Genomic DNA, 18,512 nt, shown 5'->3' with positions numbered 1-18,512 from the left:
TTTACTGATTAAAAGCAGCAGCATCACCTGGGAGCCTGTTAGAAATGCATAATCTTAGGCCCAGATCTACTGAATCAGAATAAGTTCTCCTGGTGCTTCATAGGCATGCTAAATGCTGCCTTAAATAGTCTCTGCTTGGCACTTCATAAAAGAAAGCAGCCAGTTTTTAATAGATTATTGACAGAAATTTCTCACTGCTCTGAATGAGTTTCTGAAGAGCAGGAAAGACATGCTGCTGAAGTGGCAGTTCATTTTTGAAGTTCACAATAATCCACTATTAAGAATTTCTACAAGTACCCTGAGGTGGTAAAAGGTCAAAGCACAGGAGTTGAGATTACTTTCTGATAGTCACATACCTCATTCCAAAATGTAAATCCACCAATCAAAAACAGAACAGAACAATGGTAGACATGGGAATTCCAAGATGGTCTAGAGCAGTGCTCTTTAAACTACAGGTTTGCAAAGAAACAAGGAGCTTATACCAGAATAGAAAGCAACACATTACTTTGAAAAAGGCCTACTATCAGAACCAACCAATCAAAATGTCCACTTAACTAAGCAGTGAGCTTAAAACTGAAACTTGAAACTGTCCATTTATGTAAGCAGTGAGCGTAAAACTGATTTACATCCTAGTGTAACCTCATTATCTTGTGCAGACAAACAGTTTACAAAGTGTCAGGCCAGGACCGCATTTTGAGTAGCACCGGTATAGAGGAAGAGCTCAGTGATGAGATTCTAGATGAGTACTTCCCAAGCTATCTGCGGTGAAAGGCCAATTTTTATTTCTAATAGAGGTCTACACTGTGTAAACAGGATAAAAATGAATTATAAGAAAAATAAAACTAAAATATAAAACAAGTCCTAAATTTTTATTTTTAGCTTCATACAAAATTACTCCAATTACAATAAAAGTTTCTGCTTACTCCCAAATAAGCAGACATTCTTTCGTTATAGGACCAGAATGAGTCTATGAACTGACTTTCAGTAGCAATGTTCCGGGCAATATCCTGACGAAGCATATGCTTAAAATTAAGGTCAAACAGCAAGTTACAGAAGCTTAGTCCTATGAGAAATTAACAATGGAGGCATATAATATACTAGTTAACCAACTGAGAGGGAATAATGGGAAAAGCTGGGTGGAACATAAAAATATTCTCATGTCCCAGCTGGGCACAGTGGCTCATGCCTGTAATCCCAGCACTTTGGGAGGCTGAGGCGGGTAGATCACGAGGTCAGGAGTTCGAGATCAGCCTGGCCAACATGGTGAAACCCTGTCTCTACTAAAAAAGATACAAAAAATTAGCCAAGCGTAGTGGTGGGCGCCTGTAATCCCAGCTACTCGGGAGGCTAAGGCAGGAGAATTGCTTGAACCCAGGAGGCGGAGGTTGCAGTGAGCCAAGATCCCACCACTGCACTCCAGCCTGGGTGACAGAGCGAGACTCCATCTCAAAAAAAATAAAAAATAAAAATTCTCATGTCCCTCTGAGTATCAAGATTCACAATCCAAAAGGACAACAGCAGACAAAATCACCCTACTTTCAGTCAGAAAGCATAGACATCTCATATCCTTGAGGAGCCCAATCTCTTGGCTATACAAATATACCAAACCTTGAATGGATAGAAACAGTGAATGCAGGAATCCCCAATCTGTTTCATTCAGGTAAGACAGGTTTGTCCACCGCTGAACTTGATAAATAATTTTTCATTCGCTAATTGCTTTGTACTGGGCATGGGCTGGCATAGGAGATGAAAAAAATGAGTAAGACACATTTCCTGCTGCAGAGGAATTCAGTCCATTCAGGGAGCCTGAGCCTGACACACAAACCAATAATTGCTAAATACTAAGAGATGTTATTATAGAGGTATGAACAAAGGATTCAATGTGCTGAAGGAAAATAGTGGCTAATAAATCCTACAGAGTAGATAGGGATCTAGGTAGAACAAAGAGGAAGATTAAAAAATAAAGACATAATACAGAAAATAGGTTGTAAGTTCACCAAAAGGAATGGTGAAGTTTGGTTGAGTGCAGGTACATGGGTATAGCTGAAGGCCTGAATCAGAAATGCACTGAGGACCGAGAGGAAAAGAGACGAAAAATGGTAAAGTAGCAGCACTGTTAGAATGTACTGACAAATCGAATTGGCTAGCATGTGAAGGCAAGCACCTACCATGATTTCTTAATTTCTGGCACAGACAGATGGTAATGAGCCATATAAAAGAAAGAATAGAGGAGGAAGAGCAACTTCTAGGAGTAGGAAGGAAAAGGAGACTCAATTTACACATGCTGAGTCTGAAGGGAGTAGACAAACTTTTAGCATACCCCACATTTTGTAGGCCATTGAGCTGGACAAGTATGTATCTAATACACATGCCTGTAGTGAGGCCTAGTACGGCTTACTATTAGTAGGGAACTCTGCCTCCAACTGATCACCTAAAGACATGTAGCTATGCTACAGAGCAAATACACAGTGACCAAACTGTTCTGTAAGAACACAGAGCACTTGCTCAGAGCTGAATTACTGTTACATAAACAATCACAAAACACGACATACTTTGTAATAGTATGTTTATGTTTGCTAGTTGATAAAATGGAACCAGGCTTTGAAATCTCACCGTTCAACCTCTGCTTGAGAGGTGGTGAAGAAATAATTTACTACTGAGAAGAGAAGAGAAAAAACTGAATAGTGGACCCTCTGCATCCCAGAATTCCAATTGTTTTCAAGCTACTTATATTATTTTCTGTCAAACCGTATTTTGCATTGTGTTAATGTCATCTCACAATGTCTGGAACTGGGCTAAAGACAGTAAGAAATAGAAGGAAATTAAAATTATGCGGGTTAATGATGTCACACAGACAAACAGCTAAAGGACAGAAACTTAGAACCAACACTTAAGGGACACATAAATAACTCAACTGAGAAAATCTGGTTAGAGGTAGGAGGCTAGGAGAAAATGAAGTCTTTAGAACGCATCCTTGGTTTTTAACTTCCTTGTTCTTTGTGCCTCTTGAGGAAAAAAAAGATTAGTTATATTAACTAATTATAAAAATATAAATCGAAACTTACATACACCTCAAGTTTCTCTAGGAAAACAAGACTTAAGCAAAAGCTATGACCAAAACAAGTAACAAAAACCAAAGACACACATATAACAAAACTGAACCTAGAAAAACATTTTCAGAAACAAATCAAATCTGAATAGTTATGCCCTTCCCCAAATCATGGGTTCTGAACTATTTCTACTTAAAAACTAATTCAAAATTAATATCTTATTCCCTAAATAGAGTTTTAGCAATTCCCTTCTCTTGAGGCAAACCAAGGATTATTTTTAATATCTGGAATATATAGCCCATTTTAATTAACAGATACAGACAGGAATATGACAAAATTTAGACGAAAATACTGCTTATGTTTACTGCTTAATAAAGTAAACCATACCTTTATGTTGGCTAGAATCTGCATTGAAGTTCATTTGTCCTTCTAGATGATTCTGTCCATTATCATCTGAATGCCTTGCATGAGGATCATTATGAAGAACATTAGGCTGGGTGTCACCCTTTTCTCCCAACAAAATACTAAATAGCTGAGAACATAAAAGAAATCCTATTGCTGATCCACAGAGGAAGGTTAAAAAATTCAGCCAGGATTTAGAGGCCATTTCCCGAAAGTGTATTTCTGTAAGAACAAAAATTAGCAGGATGTTATAAAATCAAAGCTGTATACATAACCGGAGTAAAAATTCTGGTAACATTTAGCTATAATGGAAAGTTAATTTCTACCAGTATTTAGCTATTATCTATGAGTTTACCCCTCTATTTGCTGCTAAAACAGCACATTATGGAAAATCCATAAAAACAGATTAATTAGTAGGACAGTCACAGTTGGGGTGGGGTATGGATAAGTATGTCAGTATTGCACATAGAATTTCCTATTCTTCCCACCAGGATCCTTTGTGGATCCAGGACTTCCTGTCATGTTGTTTTTCTTTCTTTGCTGTTAACTCTGAGTACGGAAGTCTACTTCTTTTTCTTTGGTAGCAACCACCACCCATTCTCCAACCCAAAAGTTAGCAAACCCTTTCTGTAAAGAACTAGAAATAAAATATTTTTGGCTTTTTGGGTCTCATGTGGTTTCTGTTGCATCTTCTTCTTAAACAATCCTTTATAAATGTAAAAAAACACTTGTAGCTTGTGGAGGACTAGGGTCAGCACAGTTTGAGGACCCATGGACCAAAGCTGGCCTGCTACCTGTTTTTGTAAATAGAGTTTTATTTGAACACACCCATGCCCATTCATTTATATATTGACTATGGCTACTTTTGCCCTAAAACAGCAGAGTGAATAGCTACAATAGAGGCAATATGTCTCACAAAACCGTATCTAGCCCTTTATAGAAAAAGTTTGCTGGGTAGGCACAGTGGCTCATGCCTGTAATCCCAGCACTCTGGGAGGCCGAGGCGGGTGGATCACTTGAAGTCAGGAGCTTGAGACCAGCCTGGACAACATGGTAAAAAATTAGCTGGGCATGGTGGCAAATGCCTGCAGTCACAGCTACTTGGGAAGAATAAGGTGAATACTTGGGAAGAATTGATAAGAAGAAGGTGGGAGAATCACTTGAACTCAGAAGGCGGAGGTTGCAGTGTGCCAAGACTGCACCACTGAACTCCAGCCTGGGCAAAAGAGTGAAACTATCTCAGAAAAAAAAAGAAAAAGTTTGCTGACCTCTGCTCTATACTGCAAGATCTAGATTTTGGATGGAATCTATAATATTAACGAGATTAAGTAGGGTACCTGGGACACAGATGCCTGTTGAACTGCCCCACAACCAAACATAGACATAAACGCCCTTTTTAAGCTTTTAACAATTACTATATGGTGAAGTTATAACTTCTATTAAATTCCTTATAAGACTGGTCTTAACTCTAGTTTCCTATTCCTCAAGATAATTAAAAAAATAAGTTTACTAAACATTTATTATATATCAGAAGCTGTCCATACATTATTTCATTTTAAATAAAATTTAATTTCAATGTCCTTTTTCATTCTCACTAAACCCGTCTGCAGATGAGGAAAGAGAAATTTTAAAAAGGTAATTTTAAACAGGTAATTCATATAGGCTGACACAATCAGAAGGAGCCACAGTTTGAATGTAGGTCTGTGTGCTTAAAAAGCCCATGCCCGGCTGGGCGTGGTGGCTCACGCCTGTAATCCTAGCACTTTGGGAGGCCAAGGCAGGCGGATCACCTGAGGTCAGGAGTTCAAGACCAGCCTGGCCAACATGGTGAAACCCCATCTCTACTAAAAATACAAAAATTAGCCGGGCATAGTGGTACGTGCCTGTAATCCCAGCTACCTGGGAGACTGAGGCAGAAGAATCACTAGAACCTGGGAGGCAGGACTGCAGGACCGAGATCATGCCACTGTATTACAGCCTGGGTGACAGAGCAAGACTCTGTCTCAAAAAAACAAAAAACAAACAAAAAAAAAAACCCATGCCCTTTCCATTACATTTCTCAAACTCTTCACCTAATCACCACTAACAGCAGAGGGCAATGGGCAGTGAAAGTAGAGGTCTGGGAAATATAACCCTAAAAATCAAAATTGCTTTGAAATATTTTGTGAAAGCAAAAGTACAAACCAACAATCACCACTACAATAATAAAAACAAAACAACTTCATGTATTTCTGGAATGGCTGACTAGGTTCTTTTAGAACAACCAAGTGAAATCAGAAAAACTGAACAAAATGTAAACAAATAATAAATATGTGTTTGAAGACATTGGTAAGACATCAAGGCAGTGAGAATTAGTAGGGCCAAAATCTGGAAGAAGGAAGGAAAGAGGCAGACCAGACATCTGGCACAGCTCTATCCTCAAGACAATGACTGATTCTGAAAGAGAAAACAGCAAGGGCAATAAAGCTAAGCAAAAATTAATGTCCAAAGTCTGCTTAGGAGAAGAGGTCCTGAAAAACACCTATGCTCTTATCAAGGACTCTGAAAGGCTACAATCTGAGAATAAGAACAAAACAAAAATAGACCAATCTTTACAACGGCTGAAGTCTACGTTAGAGTCATCTCAGCCACTGACTGGATGATCCGCCCTAGCCTAACTGTAAAAATATTCTCCTGGAGAAATATAAAATCATGAAGAACCTCAAATTATCACTACTTCTTTTTTTTTTTTTTGGTATACAACATGGACAAAATTTTGATACACAATGTCCAAAACAACCAGGCATCAAGAAGAAAATTACAGCTAAACACAAAAAAGTAGACAATAGAAACAGAGCCAAAAGACTCAAATAAGATTTTCATATTTTTAGCTTAGAAATAACTATTCTTAATAAAGTCAAGAAATTAAATGGCAAGATTAAGAAATTAGGCATAGAATAGTCACAGCTGAAGAAAAAAATTAATAACCTAAAAAGCTAGGTCAGAAGAAAATACGCAGAATGAAGTATGGAAAAACAAATGGATTGAAAAAGAATTGAGCAAAAAAACAGAATAAAGTGAAAGGGTCTAATGTAAGTGTTAACTGGAACCTTTGAGGGAAGAGACATAACTCAGGAGAAGTGGTATTTAAAGAAATAATGACTGAATATTTTCCAAAACTGACACAGTACCAACCCTCACATTAAAAATCTACAAAATCCAATGAAGATTACAAAGAAAAAGAAAACATTACCTAAGTACATCAGTCAAACTACTGAAAACCAAGGACAGAGAAAAAAACTTAAAAGGTGTAATAAGATTGACAGCTGACTTTTTAGCAGAAACAACAGAATCAAGACTGCAGTGAACTATTTTTAAAGTGCTAAAAGAACAGAACTACCAACCTAGCATTCTGTATCCAGCAAAAATGTCCTTCAAGAATGAGCCTTAAAAACATGTTCAGAAAAACAAAACCTAAGTGAATTTATCACTAACAGGTCTATTTCTAATTCTTCAGGCAGAAGGAAAAGAATTTCAGATAAAAATTCAGAGATGTAGGAAGGAAGGGAGAGTCATAAAAAGGTTATGTATGTAAGTAAATCCAAATAAATATTGGCTATAATAAAACATTTTTTGAAAGTCTCACAAGATATTAGTATTATTACCATTAAAACAAATTACAAAACTGGCATCAAAAAGTATAAGGAGGATCCATAGAGTTTAAGAGCTCTAAAGTCATTTCACTGTCCAGGAGTTGTTTAAAAAAAAAAAACTGATTAATAATAGCCTTTAAAAGACCAAGGATGTATAATATAATCTTTAAACAAACAAACAGTAAAACAATATAATTAAATTCAAATACAAAAAAATGAAATGGGAAAATACCCCAAATCAAGGCAATGTTAAAAAAAAAAAAAAAGGGAATATAGAATAGACGAGACAAATAGAAAATAAATAGTAAGGTGGTTGATTTAGAACCAAACATATCAATGATTATATTAAAAGCAAATAGACTAAAAACTACAATTAAAAAATAAAGATTGCCAGCCAGACTCGAGAAAAATAAACTCATCTACATGCAGCTTACAAGAGACACATATTAAATAGATTTATAAAGTTGAAAGCAAAATAATAGAAAGATATACCATACAAACAGTAATAAAAGGAAAGCTTATTGATACCACAAAAAAAACTAGTAGTTACATGGCTTGTTCTCTGTGACATTCATTAAGCTCTACATTTATGATTTTACATACTTTTCTGTATCAACATTTATTTCAGTAAAAAGTGTATACAAAAACCCCTTCCTGTGTCTTTATCCCATTAAGTACATACTTAATATATTCATATTTGATATAAAAATATCCCAAAATCTACAAGTAAAATTGACATGCCATGACAACACACCATGCTTATGCTGCATTATATATCTTATATTTCAGGCTCTCTCCTGAATTGTAATTCCAGTTTGGGAAGAAAAACCCTAAGAGGAAGAGGAGAGGTGAAGGAACAGCACAGTATAAGCAAAGCTGCCCAGTATCTTGAGATGTAAATTAACCATCTGAAACTATCAGATACTTGTTTACACCTTTTGCTCTATCCTGACTGTACCTTCAAGTTCAGAAAGGTAGGCCTTCATGGATGATGAGTACATAGCCCCACTCAACGATCCTTCTCTCTACACCCAATGAAATTTGCCACAGGAAAAGCAGAAACAAGTTTACCATGTCTTTCTGCTGTTTTCTCTGATGAGGGGGTCTCAAATTCTGCCTCCCTACTGCCCCCTTTCCCTCATTCAGGTTGGCCGTTAGTGTAATCTTTATATCCAAAAGATACAATAAAACATATCCCTCCTGTCTTAAGTGATTGTTCTGAAATTCTAAATATCTCGATTGTCTGAGGCCCAGTTCATTAGACCTTGCTCTAACCAGAAATCTTGGTTTGAAATTTCATTCAAACAGCCAGAGAACTGATTAGTCAAGTATCTGTTCGATATTATACAAGTCCTTCCTTTAGCAGTATACATGATCAAGACAATCTACAATAGAGGTATGTGATATGAAAGTACCATGAATTGAAAACATGAAGCCAAGAGAAGTAAATGAAAGATGTTTTAACTCTTAATTTCTTATGGAGGAAGACAAGCAGAATACGATTGAAGCAGTGAACCTGGAGCAAGACTTTTAAGGTAACATTAGCAGATACTGAGTTGTCACTCTCTACATCCTCTGATTCTCTCACTAACACTTTGCTTTACAGCACACTGATCTCGGTTTTCCATTGCTTTTTGTCCTAGCTGTGATTTTGCCTTAATACCATACACAGCCACTTCACCATCTCAGAAAGGAACAAAGACAGTATTTTACTGCTGCAGAGTCTACCGCTCCTGGCACTGGAGGAGAAAGCAGTAGTCACAATGCCATTCAGTACCACTTAGGCAGAAAGCACTGTGACTGAGAAGAGGAAGGACTGCAGGACCAGAGAAAATCCCTATTTCTATCATCATATGGATATCTGAAGTTAAAGAAGTGCTAACCCAGCTCCATCAACTATGAATACTAACATGCTACTCAATCATATTCCAAGGACATGCTGAGCTTCAGAACAAGCCTACTTCTATAACACAAAAACAGTTACTGTTTGTGGAAAGCTAGTGAAGTACTTATGGACACAGTTTTTCTTAGCTGAAGAGGCACTTTTTAAGCAAGGCATCTATCCTGGAGTGAATGTAGGGAAAACTGACTTCTCGGTGTTACATAATTGTTTTTAACTTCAAAATGTTTTGTGATGCTGTCTGATGCCTGTCATACTCTCTTACTCTTCTCCCCCAGAGTATCAGCACACTCAGAATGTGTTGGCTCCTCTTGTGTTGTGTTTACCACATTCCCTTCCAATTTAAAGGACTCCGGCCTTATGACTAAATAACTGTAAACTCCCATTTTTTTTTTTTCCTGCTCCTGGGATAAAATAGCCATCTCATGGGGGTAGAATGCATCCCAAAGCTCACTCAGATTTTTGGCAAAAATCATGTCCACAAGAGTGTTGAGGTAGACTAGACTGGAAGAAGACACAGCTTAACCACACTGCACATTATGAGGGCTTAAATACTATTTCTTTGAATTGGGTGGGGGAAGTTCTTTATGCCAAGTGCTTCCAAACCTGATGTGTAATCAGAATCGCTTGAGGATATTTTAAAAGTACAGATTTCCAAGCTTGACAACTGAGGTTTCAGATACAAAAGAACTCCCGGGACAACTAAAATTTATATTTTAATTTTATTTTTAAAGGGACAGCTTTATGCTATTCGTTGTTAAAAAAGGATTTAGAAGGAAGAAATCATCACAAGTCCTACTACCCAGAAACAACAGTCATTAATATTTTGTGATTATCATTACAGGTTTATCTCTAGCAATAACAAAAATAGGAGAGGTAATTACAGTTAACATTTGAACCCTGTACTAAGAGCATCTGCAAACTATAAAGTAAAGTACGGACTAGTATTCCCATTTACAGATGAATTCAGACACAGAGAGTCACACTAGCAATCTGAATCAGGAATTCAGACTCTTAACCACTTTGCTATTATGTCTTAGTCCATTTTCTGGTATTTATAACAGAACAACTGAAACTGGGTAATTTATAAAGAGAAAGCATTTATTTCTTACAGTTACGGAGGCTAGAAAGTCCAAGGCCAAAGGGGGCACATCTGGTAAGAGCCTTCTTGCTGTTAAGGACTCTTCTCTGAAGAGTCTTGAGGTGGCACAGAGCATCACATGGCATGAGGGATACGCATGCTAACGTGTTAGCTTAGGTTTGTTCCTCTTCCCTTTCCTTATAAAGCCAAAACAGTTCCCTTCCCATGATAACCCATTAATGGATTAAACCATTCATGAGGGCAGAGGTCTGTCTCATAAACCAATCACTTCCTTAAAGGCCCTATTAATATTGCCAAACTGGGAATTAAATTTCAACATGAGTTTTAGAGGGGACAAATATTCAAACCATAACACTACAGTTTTACAGAATGGGAATTATATTAGTCATCTCATTTTTAAAGAATTAACATATTAATTAGATTTATTTGAATTTATAGGAAATAAAGGAAAGGAAATGAATCTAAAAAATCTGAATGTCACCTAGACATTTGTAATATGACCCCCATCCTCTAAAGGATCCCTCTAAAAATTAAAAGTTTACAAAAAAACAGAAAGGAGTTGGAGGGCTCATTAAATAAGCTCAATTTTAGGCACTATCTATTGATTTCTTGCTGTGAAATGTGGAAATCAGCACGGATACACACATGTACAAATATATATATACACATATACATACACACACACTCCCTCTGCCACAACCAATTTTTGTTAACTGCTTTTATTTGGTAAAAATGTACATAGTTTACATTATATGAATTATGAACTGTAATTCCATGACTGCTTAATCCTGGATCTACATTAAACTAGATTCCATGCTCACCAAGAGTCCTTTTTAATCACAACTCCTCTAAATTTGAGTTTTTCATTAACATCCTGTTTTTGTTAGCTGGGTTTCAGCAAGCAGTTTTTTTTAATGGTGCTAATCGGTGCCACATCTGAAATTCTTGCAGGCTTCAGAATGTCTGCTATTGCACAAAGTTTCTTCTCCCTAAGAACTTTGTAAATATTACTCCATGGTCTTCTTACATGGGTGCCAGAGAATTCTGAGGATACAGCCTTTAACCTCTTCTCCTATGCTTGGTTTTCAGCCACTCCACCAGTTCAAGAATATTCTTTCACCAAGATTGTAATGCCCTTTACCATGAGCGCACGTCTTCTTCCTTTCAGGCTTTCAGGAAGTCAGTGTAATTCACAATAAAGTCCCTGAAATTCTAGTTTTTTTTTTTTTTAACACTTTATACCACATTTTGCCAAGGTGACAATCAGGTACTTCTAATTTTGCTCTGGATTATGGGATTCATTTGCTGCATTTATGTATTCAAAATATATTCCCTCTTCTAACCATATTAAAATAATTTTTGATACATCTTTATATTTTCCCAAAAGATTTTCCTTATGAAAGTGATATAAATCTTACAGTCACACACCTTACATTTACAAATATAGTACATGTGAGGTACCATGTTAGAAATTTTTATGTTTTTTTCTGATACTCACAGCAACCTGAAAACTCGATAGCAGTATCCCTTTCATATTACAGATGAAGAAACTGAGTATGAGACAGGTTAATTAAATAATTTTTGATACATCTTTATATTTTCCCAAAAGATTTTCCTTATGAAAGTGATATAAATCTTACAGTCACACACCTTACATTTACAAATATAGTACATGTGAGGTACCATGTTAGAAATTTTTATGTTTTTTTCTGATACTCACAGCAACCTGAAAACTCGATAGCAGTATCCCTTTCATATTACAGATGAAGAAACTGAGTATGAGACAGGTTAATTAAATTGACCCAAACCAGCCAGCCAACATGGTAAATTGGAATTTTCACCCCCATTTCATTTAAAGTTCACTAGTTTTTCCACACACCACTCTCGCACCTATAGCTGTCTATTAACTTTCCATATCCTTTCCCTTTCTCTCTAAAATTATCTTTAAATGGAATACGTAAAAGGTTATGTCATCAGTAGGTCCAACAAGAAACCGCTTTTGCTCTATTTATAAATCTTGAGGTGCAAATAAGATATTGAAAAGTCCACGGGCTCTAAGAATGGACTGGGAGGATGTTAATGTTTGCTGAGAGATTGGAACTGGTTTCAGACTAAATATTCATGCCTCTGCTCTTTAATTTTGCCATTAAAAAACTCAAATGTTTCTCTATATAAATTCTTAAACACAAAAAACAAACACACTGCTAAAGACTTAACCCATACAGTGTTTTCCATATGCTTTTCAACAAACAAAAATAAATTTATTAAGTAGAATTTTACTTGCAATAAACCCTCTATAGTTTTCTTCTAATTTTAGGGAATATTTGTATTGTGTTTCTTCCAGTTCCTGGTTATAAGCAGATGTAAGCTGCCAAGCTGAGATCTAAGTTTTAAAGCTCAAAAATTATTTTCAAATACACAGCACTATGCTATATACTGGGAAAAGCAAAAAACAAGTACCTTTCCCTGCTTTCCTGGAGTTTAGTTTTGCTAATGATACAGGGAAGTAAAAATAGCAAAGAAACAGTTTGGAAACAATAGAGCGGCACAGCAAAAGCAGTGCTAAGAGGAAAACTTATAGCACTAACTGTTTACATTAAAAAAGAGAGAAATAAATTGATTATTTAAGCTTCTACCTCAAGACTCAACAAAAAGAGCACAATAAACCCAAAGCAAGAAGGAATAAAATAATAAAGAGCAGAAATTAATAAAATTTAAAATAGGCATTATTTTAAGTGAACTAACACAGGACAGAAAACCTTATTAGTTCTCACTTGTAAGTGGTAACTAAACACAGAGGACATATGGACACAAAGAAGGGAATAACAGTCACCAGAAACTACCTAAGACTGGAGGGAGGGAAGAGGGTGAGGACTGAAAAACTATCTATTGGTTAAATACACTATGCTTAATACACTTAAATACGCTTAATACACTTAAATACACTTAATACACTTAAATACACTATGCTTAAATACACCAAACCCCCATGACACACAATTCACCTCTGTAACAAACCTGTATATGTACCCCTGAACCTAAAATGTAAAAAAAAGAGCTGGTTCTTTGATAAGATTAATAAAATGGACAGCCTCTAAAGACTGAGACACAAACTACCAATAGCAGGAATAATATAGGGGATATTTCTATTGACCCTGCAGATACCAAAGGATAATAAGGGAATACTACAAACAACTCTACATGTATAAATTTGACAACTTAGATGAAATGGACCAATTCCTTGAAAAGCATAAACCATCACAATTCACTCAATATGAAATAGATTATTTGAACAGCCATATAATTATTTATAGAAACTGAACTCACAATTTTAAAACTCCCCTCACCCCCCGCCCCTGACCCCCGCAAAAATCTCCAGGTCCAGATGGTTTTACTGGAGAATTCTAACAGATGTTCTAAAAATTATTTTTTAATGTTTTAACATCAATTTGTACAATCTCCTCCAAAAAGTAGGAGAGAACACTTCCCAATTCATTTTATCAAGTTCATATTACCCTGATACCAAAATCCAACAAAGACAGTACAAAAAAAAAACCAAAAAAAACTACAGACTACTACCCTTCTCAGAAATACAGAAACAAAAATACTTAAAAGTATGAATTAGCATGTTAAGTACTTATACTTAATGAAGTATTAGTATTTCACAAAGTATTAGTAAATAGAATTCAGCATTATGTAAAAAGAATTATGACCAAGTAGAGTTTATTCTGAGTATGTAAGGATGGTTCAATATTTAAAAATCAACACGATTCATCCTATTAACCAACTAAAAAGGAAAATTCACACAAATGAAAAGATGCAGAAAAAATACCTGACAAAATCCAATATTCAGGACAAATAACTCTCAGAAAAACAAAAACAGAAGGAATTTCCTTAACTTGATAAAGAACAAGTATCAAAAACTAACAGCTAATGGTACACTTAATGGTAAAAGACTGAATGTTTTCACGTTAAGATCATGAACAAGGAAAGGATGTCCACTCTCATCACTCTTACTCAATATAGTACTGGAAATTCTAGCCAGTATAATAAAGGAGAAAAACAAAAAAGAGAATGAAAAGGCATATAGATTGTAATGGAAAAAATGAAACCATCCCTATTTGCAGATTTGTAGATAATGTGACTGTGAAGGAAATCTCAAGGATTTTGTGAAAAGAAAAATGCTACAAAGAGTAAATTCAGCAAGGTCACAGGATATAAGATACACATGCCAAAATAAACTGTATTTCTATATACTAATAATGAACACAAGGACACTAAAGTAATACAATGTCATTTACAATTGCTCAAAAAAACATGAATTATGTATAAAGCTAAAAAAAACATGTATACGACTTGTATGACAAAAGCTAAAGAATGCTGATGAAGAAAATCAAGCAAGATCGAATAAATGAGGATTCATACTTCGTTCATGGAATTAAAAATTCAACTTAGTAAGGAGGTCAATTCTCCCCAAATTGATGTGCATGCTTAATGCAATTTCTACTGAAGTTCTAGCAAGATTTTTTTTGTAGAGACAGACAAGATTATTCTAAAGATTGTAGGTTAGGGCAAAAGAACTAGAATAGCTACAATTTTGAAAAATGAGAAAAAGGGGAGGGATAAGTCACGTGAGTTCAAGACATCATAGGGCTACAGGAATCAAGACCTTATAGTTCTGGTGAATGCACACAAGGATCAATGCAGCAGAATAGAAAACCCAGAAACAGACCCACATACATATGCTCAACTGATTTTTGACAAAGGTACAAAAGCAAGTGATGGAGCAAAGACAGCCTTTTCAACAAATGATGGTGGACATTCCTAGGCAAAATAAATAAATAAACCTAGACCAAAGTCTCACACCTGAGACAAAATTAACTCAAAATGATCATAAACTTAAATGTTAAAACATGCAAGTATGAAACTTTTAAGAAAAACAAAACCTTTGGTATTTAGAGCTAGGAAAAGAGCTCTTAGACTTGGAACCAAAAGCACAATTTATAAATGGGAAAAACTGATATTAAACTTAATCAAAATTAAATCTCTTGTTCTGTGAAAGACCCTATTAACAGAATGGACAAACTACAGACTGGAAGAAAACATTTGCAAAGTACATGTCTTAGATCATTTTCAGCTGCTATAACAGAATACCGCAAACACGGTAATTTATGGAGAACAGAAGTTTATTTGGCTCCGTTTTGGAGGCTGGGAAGTCCAAGAGCATGGCACTGGCACCTGGTGAGGGTCATCCCATGATGGAAGGCATCACATGGCAAGGAAGTGTGCCCAAGACAAAGAGAAAAACGGGGCAAAACATCCTTCCTATCAAGAGCCTACTCCTGTGATAATGGCATTAATCCATTCATGAGGGCAGAGCCTTAATGACCTAATCACCTATTAAAGGTCCTACCTCTTAATACTGTTACAAAGACAATTAAATTTCAACATGAGTTTTGGAGGGAATATTCAAACCATAGCAACACATATCTGAAAAAGAATTCCTGGGCACATTGGCTCACACCTGTAATCCCAGCACTTTGGGAGGCTAAGGAGGGTGGATCACGAGGTCAGGAGTTCAAGACCAGCCTGACCAACATGGTGAAACCCCGTCTCTACTTAAAAATACAAAAAAAAAAAAAAAATAGCCAGGCGTGGTGGCGTGTGCCTGTAATCCCGGCTACTGAGGAGGCTAAAGCAGGAGAATCACTCCAACCTGGGAGGCAGAGGTTGCAGTGAGCGGAGATTGCGCCATTGCACTCCAGCCTGGGCGACAGAGTGAGACTCCGTCTCAAAAAAAAAAAAACTCTCAAAACCAAAAAACCAAGAACACACAAGAATAAAAATGCAATAAAAAATGGGCAAAAGACATTTCACCAAAGATCTATAGATGACAAGAGCATGAAAACATATTCAACATCATTCATTATTAGGAAAATGCAAACGAAAACTACAAGATTCTTCTACACACCTATAAAGATGACAAAAATTTAAAAAATAGTGACACCACCAAATGTTGGTGGGGATGTAGAGAAACTGAATTACTATATATTGCTAGTTGCACTATAAAACAGTGTCAAGCTACTATGGATCAAAGGTTACTATGCAGAGAAAAATATGTTCTAAACCATTAAACCCAATTTGTTAACTGAGACACTATTCATCTTGACAAAATGGGGAATATACCAAACAAATCTGAATGATACGCCCCCAGTCTGGTAAAGCTTCCCAGCCCCACACACATCCAATCTCCCAGAGTCTTTTTAAAAAATCACAGAAAAGATCAAGATAAATCTCTACTTGCACTTGCCCCAGGTCCCAGATCTCCTATTTACCTCTCTCAGGCAGCTAAATGTCTGCACAGAGACTATCAACCAGCAGCAGCACAAAACTCCAGCTAAAATTTAAAGGGAATGATCCAAATGATGTATAAAACAACTGTCTATGTGGAAAGAAGTAAAAAAGATTTTCATCCACACATTTCTTAAGATTAGCTAGAACTGATTCAATTTTAAAAATAAATAGAAATGTATCGACTCTACATAAAAATCTTGCAGTGGAAAAAAAATGAAACACAGGATACAAAATAGAGGTGAAAGACCCAGTTCTGAATACTTATTCCATGTAAAATAAGGAAGTCATAAACTATACAGAACTGTTTTGTACACATTTAGGAATTGAAGAGATTAAAGAAATTATAGAGAAGTTGACAGATATGAAAGACAGGCAATGGAGAGCCAACAGAGATAACTTATATTCCAAAAAAGAACAGAATAGGAAAAAAGTCTAAGATATAATAAAAGAAAATGCACTGAAATGAAGGCCATATATCTGAATATTTAAAGGCCTCACATATGAACCAGAAAAATGCAATATATAAACAGATCAGTATTTAAAAACATCCTGACCTTTATTCTTAAACTTTTAAGTATCCAGGAAAAAAAGTAAGCAAGGCAAAGGAAAAGCATTAGGCAGAACTACAAAGGAAAAACAGGCAGCTTTCTCCTCTGTATTATATGGCAAAAGAAATGCTGTAAAAACTGAAGTTTTTGAATGGAAAAACATATGCTCACAGTCTCAGATAATTAGCAAAATGTCATTCAAGAATCAAAATAATAGGAAGACATTTTCAAACATGTACAGATTCAGTATCCATATACCCTTGATATACTACCTAAAGATTTAACTCAGCAAGGAATCTAAATTGAAGAAACGAAACGAAACGAAACACCAGCCCGGGCAACATGGTGAAACCCGGTTTCTACCAAAAATACAAAAAATTAGCCAGATGTGGCGGTGCCTGCCTGTGGTCCCAGCTACTTGGGAGGCTAATGTGGGAGGATTGCAGGAGCCTGGGAGGTGGAGGTTGCTGTGAGATCAAGCCACTCCACTCCAACCTGGGTGACAGAGTGACCCCTGGCCTTAAAAAACAAACAAAAACAAAAATGAAACCCATAAAACTCACAAATGGAGAAATCATACAATGAAAGGCTTGGCAAAAGACATGCAATCTCTTCCCATATAAAACTAAAGAACCTGTGTGTGGCCAGGCACTGTGGTTCACACCTGTAATCCTAGCACTTTCAGAGGCTGAGGTGGGAGAATCTCTTGAGGTCAGGAGTTCCAAACCAGACTGGCTAACATGGAGAAACCCCATCTCTACTAAAAATATTTTTAAAAATTAGCTGGGCTTGATGACAGGTGCCTGTGATCCCAGCTACTGGGGAGGTTGAAGCAGGAGAATTGCTTGAACCTGGGAGGCAGAGGTTGCAGTGAGCCAAGATCGCGCCACTGTACTCCAGCCTGGGTGACAGAGCAAGACTCCATCTCCAAAAAAAAGAAAAACCTGTCTGTGATAATTATGCAACAAAGCAGAAATGTTATTATCCCAGAAAGAAAAACTCCATAAAATAAAATGATATTAATTTATGTTATGGTTAGGCAAAAATGGCATTATGGTGCCAATTGAAATGAAGAGGGGGATAGGAGAGAATGTGCTTGTAAGAAGTATGTGTTCTAATTTCATCACGTAAGTAACTCAGTTGACATTTTTTTAAAAAAAGCTTAACTACAAAAATCTTCACACAAGCATAAAACAAAAAAAAAAACTCACATACCTGTCATACAGATTGAATTATAATACAAAATTTGGCATATTTACTTTATTCTTTCTTCAAATGATTATAGTATTTTAATGCAAATCTTAGACATAAAGTCATCTCATTTCTACATACTTCTGTATACCTGTCCGAAAATATCAACATTTTCTTAAAAACTGTAACGCCATTACTAAATGCCTAACAAAATAGCAATAATTATTTGGAATCATCTAACCCATAGTCTGTAATCAAATTTCCACAACTGTCTTCTGTAATCAAACTGTCTCAATTAGCACAAAAATGTCTTTTCGCAGTTGGTTTGTTCAA

General features: G+C 36.1%; 1 protein-coding gene across 31 annotated transcripts in view; it reads right to left on the bottom strand.

Moving 5' to 3' along the window:
* The window catches only part of C1GALT1 (core 1 synthase, glycoprotein-N-acetylgalactosamine 3-beta-galactosyltransferase 1), a 97,140-nt gene that overhangs the window by 38,623 nt on the left and 40,005 nt on the right, over positions 1-18,512 (bottom strand). For all 31 annotated transcript variants that reach the window (XM_054687374.2, XM_009452634.5, XM_054687373.2 and 28 more), the window contains one exon: positions 3,438-3,674. In XM_054687374.2, coding sequence (XP_054543349.2) covers positions 3,438-3,657 — 220 coding nt within the window. In that variant the 5' untranslated portion in view covers positions 3,658-3,674. The remainder of the gene's footprint in view (positions 1-3,437; positions 3,675-18,512) is intronic.

This window comes from Pan troglodytes, chromosome 6, assembly GCF_028858775.2.
Source record: "Pan troglodytes isolate AG18354 chromosome 6, NHGRI_mPanTro3-v2.0_pri, whole genome shotgun sequence".
In the NCBI taxonomy this organism is placed as follows: domain Eukaryota; kingdom Metazoa; phylum Chordata; class Mammalia; order Primates; family Hominidae; genus Pan; species Pan troglodytes.
The sequence above is the reverse complement of the archived record's forward strand: the minus strand, read 5'-3'. Positions and strand labels throughout refer to the sequence as shown.